This window comes from Myotis yumanensis, unplaced genomic scaffold (assembly GCF_028538775.1).
Source record: "Myotis yumanensis isolate MYYU_CA2020_CCGP unplaced genomic scaffold, mMyoYum1.0.hap1 SCAF_8, whole genome shotgun sequence".
NCBI classification, from domain to species: domain Eukaryota; kingdom Metazoa; phylum Chordata; class Mammalia; order Chiroptera; family Vespertilionidae; genus Myotis; species Myotis yumanensis.
Genome location: NW_027223759.1, coordinates 30797592 through 30807319, shown reverse-complemented (window position 1 = coordinate 30807319; position 9728 = coordinate 30797592). Strand labels below are relative to the sequence as shown.

At 42.5% G+C, this 9728-nt stretch overlaps 1 protein-coding gene across 1 annotated transcript in view; it reads left to right on the top strand.

Annotated features, from left to right (window-relative positions):
- The first annotated feature begins 354 nt into the window (after window positions 1-354).
- PDE6D (phosphodiesterase 6D) overlaps window positions 355-9728 on the top strand; it is a 51538-nt gene continuing 42164 nt past the window's right edge. The window contains exon 1 of the mRNA XM_070422386.1: window positions 355-580. Coding sequence (XP_070278487.1) covers window positions 531-580 — 50 coding nt within the window. The 5' untranslated portion in view covers window positions 355-530. The remainder of the gene's footprint in view (window positions 581-9728) is intronic.

The window sequence follows — 9728 nt, the reverse complement described above, 5'->3', positions numbered from 1 at the left end:
TTGCGCGCCGGGACCTATGGTTCCCCTGTGCGCCCCTGGAATGCTGGGAAATGTAGTCTTTAGTTCATCGCACAGTGCAGCCTGCCGTCATCTCAGCACCCAGCGGCGGGAGCGAGCCCTTAAAGCCTCTGCAGATCTGAAGCCAAACCTCCGGGGAGCAAACTCTAGGCAAGAAGAACGAATGAAAAATTTGCCCTACGGGACTTCCCGGGGAGGGCCCTTCCCATCGACGCTCTTCAACCTCCCCACCCCCCGCGAAGTCGCTACGTGTTTCTATTGGATGAGCATAATGCCAATCGCCGAGACGGGCTTTCTATTGGCTCTTGGGCGGGCATTCCAAGGCTAGGGGGAAGGAGAAGGGATCAGGAGCGGGAGCTGAGGGGAGGGAGAGGCCGGTCCTGGTCTGGCAGCCGCCTCTGCTCGCCGGAGGTCTCCAGGCGGGGCTGCGGCTCAGTCCTCGGCTCCGGGGCACCGTCTGCGAGGCTCCGCCGGGCCAGCGTGGGAGAGCCGCGGGCGGCAGCTGCCGCATCATGTCAGCCAAGGACGAGCGTGCCCGGGAGATCCTGAGGGGCTTCAAACTGTATCCGCCCGGGAGCGGGGCGGGGCCGGGAGGACTTGGGAGGCGGCCGCTCGCTGAGGAGACGGGCCAGGGAAGGGGGCCGCGCCAGGTGGGCACCACGAGAGTGGAGGCGGGGGAGAGGAAAGGAAAGGCTTCCCGCGCCCCCGACGGACCGGGCGCTGGAGGTGGGGAAGGGGGCGTCCTGAGAGAGGACAGGGACGTTGACTGGAGCCCCGCGGCGGTGGAGGCGAAGGCGCCCTGGAATTGGGCTGGGAAAGGCGCCGGACGCCGGGAACGGGTGTCGGGGAGGCCGGCGTGGGTCCGAGCTCCAGCCCGCGCCCAGAGGCCGCGAAGGGGCTGCGGCTCCCCGGGAAGGGCCGAGCGGGCGCGGTGGTCTGGCCTGGAAGCCCAGAAGTAGCTTCTTTGGCCGGAAAACCCCCTCTGGGGAGCAGGGAAAAGTGACTTGGAGCGACGGTCCTTGTGTGGGACAAATGCAAACGCGTGTGTTAAACTCTCGGGTTCCCCCCCTCCCACACCACCCCCGTCTTGTTTCCACAACTTCTCTTCCTCACTTGTGGCTCCGCGGGGCTGGAGCAGAGGAAGGGGGGGAAGAGAGGTCCCGCATCACCCTCATCTTAACTCTGTCTTGGCCTCTGAGGCGTTGGGCTGTGCTGCTTCTCCCTCAGCTCCTCAGCTTTCTTTCCAACAAAATGAGAGCCATGGGCTTGTGCGTGAGATGCCTTGAAGTGTTTTGGTTTTGCACTGGGACTCCTGGCGAAGGTGTCTTCGCACGGGTAGACAAGGTGGAGCTGTCCAGCAATTACTTGATTACGCTGGGCACACAGTAGGATAGACCGTAGTCGGGTATAGAAATCATTGCCTAGGGCCTGTTGCGGTACCGCTTGTGCAACCTCTCCTTAATGCAGGGAGGAAGCTTTGTGTTTTAATGGAGTGTTAAGTCTGTAACCATGTAATACAGGTGAAAAATATGCCATCTTGTACAGTCCAATTTTATATTTTCCTGCTGACCTTAATCTCTTCTTACCACGTATGCATACAATATGGAACATTCTTAAATTCCTCTCTCAGTGAAAACGTGGTCACCACTTTAGGGCTCCTCCCCTGAGGTTTAGGAAGCCACTGTTTTCTGAGCCATGTGTCTTCACAATGCCCATTTCAACCCTGCAAATTTTAATGGCTTTGTCACAATCAGAAACCAAGTTGTTAGTAAATTTTAGCACACAAATGCAAAAGTTACAAGACATTTTGAATGTACAAATGAAATTTTCCGAATGGAAAGCTAATCTGCTGTGCTTGTTTAACACACACACACACACACACACACACACACACAAACGGAAGTCGTCACCTTTGCATACTGCCATTTCAGCAGTTTTATATAGCTCCATGTACTTACCATGTTTCTCTTCATAATGGCACCTGTAAGTAGAATAGGATGGCTGAAGTGTTAGAAAAGCTATGGCATGGATTTTGTTTTTCCCTTAAGTAATTTATATTGTTACTTAACATGTATACTGTAGACAGTAAGCCAGAGACTATGGAGAATTGTGATATTTCAGAAGCAATATTTTGTCAGCTTGGAATTAACATATTGCTGAAAACAAGGAGGGGTCTTGTTAATAGCTTTTGAACAGAGCAGAAAGGGAAAGTTTGAGCTTTTCACCTTCAGTCTTGGTTCTTGGACCTGTTGAGACAGAAACTAAGGGACAAATATGGAAAACAGTAGAAAGCAGAACCTCTGTCAGCCCAATAGAAGGGAAGGTGAATTAACCAAGTCAGTAATGACATTAGTGGGTCAAGAAACACATCTTCAAGGCATTTGATATAGGTTGATTAAATTACAAGGGGAGCAGCCACACTAAAAAAAAGTTAGCTTGGGAGCAATGGAATGCTCATCCTCTGGTAGCTTTTTTTGGCATCTGAGAATTAAGAGAGAAAAGGAGCCCTGGTCGGTGTTGTTCAGTGGTTGGAGCATTGGCCCCCCTCACACTGAGGGGTCTCCGGTTTGATTCCCAGTCAAGGGTGTGTACCTGAGTTGCCATCTGGCCCCCCACCCTGGTCAGGGCAAGTTCAGGAGGCAACCAATTGGTGTGAGAAAGAAAGACACATCACATTGATGTGTGTGTGCCTCTCTGTCTCCTCCTCCCTCCCTTCCGCTCTTCTAAAAAATCAATAGAAAAAGTATATCCTCTGGTGAGGATTAACAAAAGGAGAGAGAGAGAGAGAGAGAGAGAGAGAGAGAGGGAGGGAGAGAGAGAGAGAAAGAGAGAGAAAGGGAGAGAAAGAGAAAGGAGTTCTAAGATTTGATACTACCTTCAGGGAAAATAAATTTTTTTTATTAAGAAATTACCTGACTGTTGTCAACCTTTTATTGAGTAAATTTTTTCTGAACTTTCTTTTAGAGTGTCTATTTCTATAAAAAGTTTTTTTAATTGCCATTATATTCTCCTACCACATTGACTATGTTGGTTTTTAAAATTTTGGGGCCAGTTTGGACAACAAATTATGTCTTCTTTTAGTTTATATTTTCCTCGATCACTAGATCCCTAGAGAGGTGATACTGGACTGTAGAGCTATGCTGCCTGCATTGGAATCCCAGCTCTGCATTCCTGGTTTTGTGTCCTTGAGCAACTTCTTCAACTGCTGCCTCAATTTCCTCATCTGTAAGTGGGGACAAAAATAGTACCTATCTCATAGGGTTGTTGTGACCCTAGACCCGTGGTGGGCAAACTGCGGCTCGTGAGCCACATGCGGCTCTTTGGCCCCTTGAGTGCGGCTCTTCCTAAGCCTTAGGAGTACCCTAATTAAGTTAATAACAATGTACCTACCTATATAGTTTAAGTTTAAAAATTTTGACTCTCAAAAGAAATTTCAGTTGTTTTACTGTTGATATTTGGCTCTGTTGACTAATGAGTTTGCCGACCACTACCCTAGACAGAGCACCCAGACTATGAAACTCACTATGCATAGCATTTCCTCTTGAGAGTTGTTATGAGGATTAAATGAGACTGCATATAAAATGCTTAGTACAGTGCCTGGCACATATTAAGTAATAAATGTTAAGTGCTGTTATTATTTGTTTTATTAATTATTATTAATAATAGCAGTAAAGATAATGTTGCTATAAAGCCATTTATTTTTCTGAGATATAACCAATGTCTTCATGCTGTTATTCTCTTTTCTTACTGATAAAAATATAATATTTTTGATTTGCCTCTTAGAAAAAATGATTTAATTAATAAGCATTTATGTATACCTAGTGCTTATCTTGTTTTCTAGGAATTAATTACATTCCAATTTATGGCCAAAAGAGAACTAGTTTATTTTTTAATATGTTTTTATTGATAATCAGAGAAAGGAAGGGAGAGGAAGAGAGAGATAGAAACATCAGTGATGAGAGGGAATCATTGATCAGCTGCCTCTACACACCCCCTACTTGGGATCGAGCCTGCAACTCCGGCATGTGTCCTCACTGGGAATCGAACAATGACCTCCTGGCTCATGGGTCAATACTCAACCACTGAGCCAACCAGCCAGGCCAAAAGAGAACTAGTTTGCCTCAGAAGGTTTATAAAAACACCTTTTACTTGTGTTCTTGCATTTCCTCTCTATAGTTTAGTCCTGGGTCCCCCATATCCTCTTTGTTGTAGCACCTTGATCTTTGATTTTACTTCCAGTCAAAAATAGTTTGCTTTACATCTTCTATTCACTTAGTTTTCCTTACTAAGAATAGTCAAACTTTTTTTTAATGTCAGTATTGCCTAATAGATGCCTTGGCTAAGTGTTAAAAATGAGTTTGAGATTTATGCTTTCCTAAAATATAGTTTGTGACTATCAACCCCAGTTCTGTGACTAAGCAACCAAAGCACCACTCATCTATCCAATGAACACTGTTGATCACAGATTGTCCAGTCATGGACTTCATGTAGATTGTGATTGGTAGTGTGTTTTCCAAGACACTCATGGATGGACTCTGAGAGGTTGTTACTATTATCCTGAATGGATTAAGAAGTGAATATAATGTCCTGTTGATTGTGTTATTTTGCATTATTTGGGAGGAATTTAGAGTATAATTAGATACTTATAGTCTTCTTCAAACCTAAATTTCTTTCCAGGATTGCAAATATGGTTTATAGTGAAACATTTTAGTGACTTCTGGAGAAATGGACTAGAACATGGTAAGACTCTCATGGAAAATTCTGGTTATTACTATATTTGATAAAGGGCTAGCAATGGTGCTGAGGTTTGGCAGCTCTAGATTCTTATTAGGCTTAACCTCACTTTTGCCTCACAAGCCTCCTTTACCAGCACCCTGCATCCACAAATCCCCATGATAGAGAAGGACTTGACTTTGGAATGTATAGATCTGTCCTTAATCCTGAGCTTTAGCATCTTTGGAATGTATTTCAACAGCCATCTTATCTAGCATTTAACCATTGCTTGAATGCTTAAAACTCAAATTTTAAAAGCAGCATTCTTTTTTTCCTTTTGACCTGCTGGTAATTTGAAGCTGAGAAGGAAAGCATATATATTTTTTCTACAGTCCAGTATCCATAAAGATCTCAGCAGACTGGACTAAAGAAGCACACTATTTATGGCAAAGAAGGTGATAGTCCCACTGTAAGAACACACATAGGGAATTTGTTAGGTACAATGAAGGGGGAGTGCACAGTTAAGTGTACCTGCTCTAGAGGAGAGGGACTTGAAATGTGCCATTTGTTCAATAATTGGAAAACTGAGAAGTTTTAACCTGAAGCTGAAGAGTTGGGCAAGAAACATGAGTATTCTCTTCTAAAGTTTAAAAAACTAGCCCTGGCCAGTGTAACTCAGTTGGTTGGAGCTTCCTCCCCTAAACCAAAAGGTCAGAGGATCAATTCCTGATCAGAGCACATAACCAGGTTGCGGATTTGGGGCGCGTGCAGGAGGTAACTGATCAATGTTTCTCATATTGATATTTCTCTCCCTCCCTCCCTTCCTCTAAAATCAATTTTTAAAAATCCTTTAAAGTTTAGAAAACTATTATGAAGAAGAATTAAATGTGTTTCATGTGGCTCTAAGAGAAATACAAGATTCAAGAGTGGCAGTTACAGGGGACAGAGTTTAACCCAATTTCTAACAATTAAAGTTACCTGCAAAAAAACTACATTTTCCAGAAAGTATTTTATTTTATTTTTTTTAATATATTTTATTGATTTTTTTCAGAGAGGAAGGGAGAGGGACAGAGAGCCAGAAACATCGATGAGAGAGAAACATCGACCAGCAGCCTCCTGCACACCTCCCACTGGGGATGTGCCCGCAACCAAGGTACATGCCCTTGACCGGAACCGAACCCGGGACCCCCGAGTCCGAAGGCCGACGCTCCATCCACTGAGCCAAACCGGTTTGGCTCCAGAAAGTATTTTAAACAGCAGATGGATGCCTGTCCATCAAGAGTAATGCAGAGGGGAATTATGTATGCATCAGATGAGGTATTAGAGTGGATGGTCTTCAGAGGACTCAACTCTGATCCTTTTCCAACACTACAATTCTTTGATTTTGTGACAATCTTTCTTGGTTAACAAGAATGCTTTTCAGCAAGTATTTCCATTGAGATATGCACTACACCTAAAATAGGCAAAACATTTTTTGTGTGATTTGATGTAATTAAAGCAAGCTATTTCCTTTTTGTTTTTCAGACCATTGTTAGATACTATTGAAGTATGTTTAGAGCATTGTGGATCCACTGATTTAGAGTCACAGAGAGCAGTTATTGCCTCTGAATTTAGATAAAGTATACAGAACTAAACATAAATTTCTCTAATATAAATAATACTACAAATATAGCCACAAGAAGAAAGGGGATGCCTAACAATATCTTGCATTTCTATAGTCTTTTTCGGCTTTTCAAAGCACTTTGATAACTTATCACAACAACTCTATACAGTATTATCCTTACTTCATAGATAGAAAATTAAGGATTGGTGAGGCTATCACTCAGATAAAGGCAGAACCTTAATTTAAACCTTAACTGCTATTTTCTACAATGTACCATAATGCCTCTCAGGGGAATTAATTTTTTTGCTGTATTATTGATTTTGAGTTTAAAGTTTTTTCTCATGTTTAAGTCACAGGTTTATTTTTCACTTGAAAATTATTCTCTTCCATTGTGGTCATATCCCCTATTTTCTTTGGTTTCCCTCAACTCTCAGATACAAAGGGCAAGATTTAGCCTAGGATAAGAAAGAATTTTCTAACAATTAGAGTTGCCAGAAAAAAAAAGACATTTTCCAGAAAGTATGTAAACAGCATGTGTTAGTCAGCTAGAGCTGCTAAGACAAAATACCATACATTGTGTGGCTTAAACAACAGATATTTATTTCTTAACAGTACTGGAAGCTGGAAGGTCCAAGAACAAGGTGCTAGCTGATTTGGTTTCTGGTAGGGGCTCAGTTCCTAGCTTGCAGATGGCCACCTTCTCCGTGTCCTCACATAGTGGAGAAAAAAATGGATGGGCAGCCCAGCTGGCATGGTTCAGTGGATGAGTGTCAACCTATGAACCAGGAGATCACAGTTTGATTCCCAGTCAGGACATATGTCCAGGTTGCGGGCTCGATCCCCAGTGTGTGGGGTGTGCAGGAGGCAGCCGATCAATGATGCTCTATCATTATTGATGTTTCTGTCTCTCCCTCTCCCTTCCTCTCTGAAATTAATTTTTTAAATATATATATTTTTTAAGTGGATGGGCAAATCACAAGAGAGTCATAACTATACCATGTGTGGCACCACTATCTGGGTGACAGTTCTATTTGGAAATGATGGTTCCTGGACAGGTCGCTGCTAAATGAAAGCTTTTTTAAAAGGGCCTAAATCTGAGACTCTAGCCTGATAACTTTCATGGAATAAGAGGTGAGAAATTTAACAGCAAGCCTTTGTTTCTGAGCCATCTTCTGAGTGAAGAGCAAAGGCAAAGACCTCTGTCCGTAGTGCTGCCACTTACTGGCGGTTCATTCACATGTTTGTTAGCAGGGTCTGTAAGTGCCAGGTAATTTGCTGAACACGAGATACAAAATGGTAAGCTAGTTTTCATATTCAAAGAACTTGTATAAGGGAGAGAAAAAGAAATTAACGATCAGAATACGATGTGATAAATGCCTAGTAGTATAAAATACTATGGAAACTCAGAGAAAGAATGACTACTGTTGGAGGTGTTGAGAAGACTTCAGAATTGTCATTTGAATAGAATCTTGAAAGATGAGTAGGTGTTGAGCAGTTTAATTTTTCAGATACTGGAGAGTAACAGGAAGGAAAGTGAAGGCATAAAAAATGAGGAATGAGTGTTTCAGGAGGGAGTTGGGATCAATAATGAGGATAAAAAACAAGTCCTTAGAATTGTTGGAAATTTCATTCAAAGAATACTTGAGGTTCTACCTAGAGTCCCCTGATACTGTATAGGTCATTGGTGATCTTTTTGAGAATGGCAGATACTTGAGGAAACAAACTATAATCTGCCAAGATTCGAAAAATGGATAATAGGTGAGGAAATAAAGTCACCAAGAATACAGTAGATTACTCTCTCAAGAAATCTGGTGATTTAGGAAAGCAGAGATTAAGGGAGTAGCTTGAGTAGATGGAGAGATTTTATTAAAGAATTGAAATTACTTACTTAAGCTATCCAACTTTGTGCAAGTTGCTTAACATCTTTTAAAGAAGGATAATGCTTGCTCCATATGCCTTATAGAGATGTTATGAAATAAGTGAAATAATATATGCCAACTCACTTTTTTTTTCAATTTTATTTATTTATTTTATTTTTTTAGGATGCTCTTTTTTATTGTCTAAAATTTTACATATGTCTCCTTTTTCCCCGCTTGACCTCCCCACCCCCCTGCCCCCCGCCAGCCATTCCCACCGCCCTAGTGTCTGTGTCCATTGGTTATGCTAATATGCATGCATACAAGTCCTTTGGTTGCTCTCTAGCCGCCCCCCCCACCCGCCATTTGTCTCTGGATCTATTCTTGTTCATCAAATTATGTTGATCATTATATCCCACATATGAGTGAGATCATGTGATATTTATCTTTCTCCAACTGGCTTATTTCGCTTAGTATAATGCTCTCCAGTTTCATCCATGCTGTTGCAAATGGTAAAAGTTCCTTCTTTTTTATAGCAGCGTAGTATTCCATTGTGTAGATGTACCACAGTTTCTAATCCACTCATCTGCTGATGGGCACTTAGGTTGTTTCCAAATCTTAGCTATTATAAATTGTGCTGCTATGAACATATGTCAACTCACTTTAAAAACCATAGCTCTACAATGCATTCTGCTTACTATTACATTGTTAACATTTATTTATCTTTGCTTTAAAGTTGCTTTCTATTTTTCAAATTTGTAGGTGTCATGTTTCAGGATGTTGATAAAGCCAGAGTCTTAGTGATTATTTAAAATATGTCTATTGATTTTTAGAGAGACAGGAAGGGGGAGAGAGAGAGAGAGAGAGAGAGAGAGAGAGAGAGAGAGAGAGAAACATTGATGAGAGAGAAACATCAATAGGCTGCCTCCTGCACGCCTCCACTGGGATGGAGCCTACAACCCAAGGATGTGCCCTGACCAGGAATCAAATCAGCGACCTCTTGGTGCATGGGATGATACTCAACTAACTGAGCCACACCAGCCAGGGCTTAGTGATTGTTTTTTTATTCCAGGCTAAACATCTGAAGCCTTTTTTCACCATCCTGGGAAGTAACTGTGGCTCTTGGACTGATAGCAGAGGAAGCCCCCTGGGTGACACATATGTCCCATTTGAAAGCCAAAATCATCTTTGTCTATGCTTTTATTAAGAGTGTTACAACTTGCCGAAACCGGTTTGGCTCAGTGGATAGAGCATCCGTCTGTGGACTGAAAGGTCCCAGGTTCGATTCCGGTCAAGGGCATGTACCTGGGTTGGGGGCACATCCCCAGTAGGAGATGTGCAGGAGGCAGCTGATCGATATTTTTCTCTCATCGATGTTTCTAACTCTCTATCTCTCTCTCTTCCTCTCTGTAAAAAAATCAATAAAATATATATATTTTTAAAAGTGTTACAACTTGAGGAAGTTGATTTCCCTCTCAATACTGCAGCATTTTTTAAAATCTAGGTAATTTTTTGCCCAGCCAGAGTGGCTCATTTGG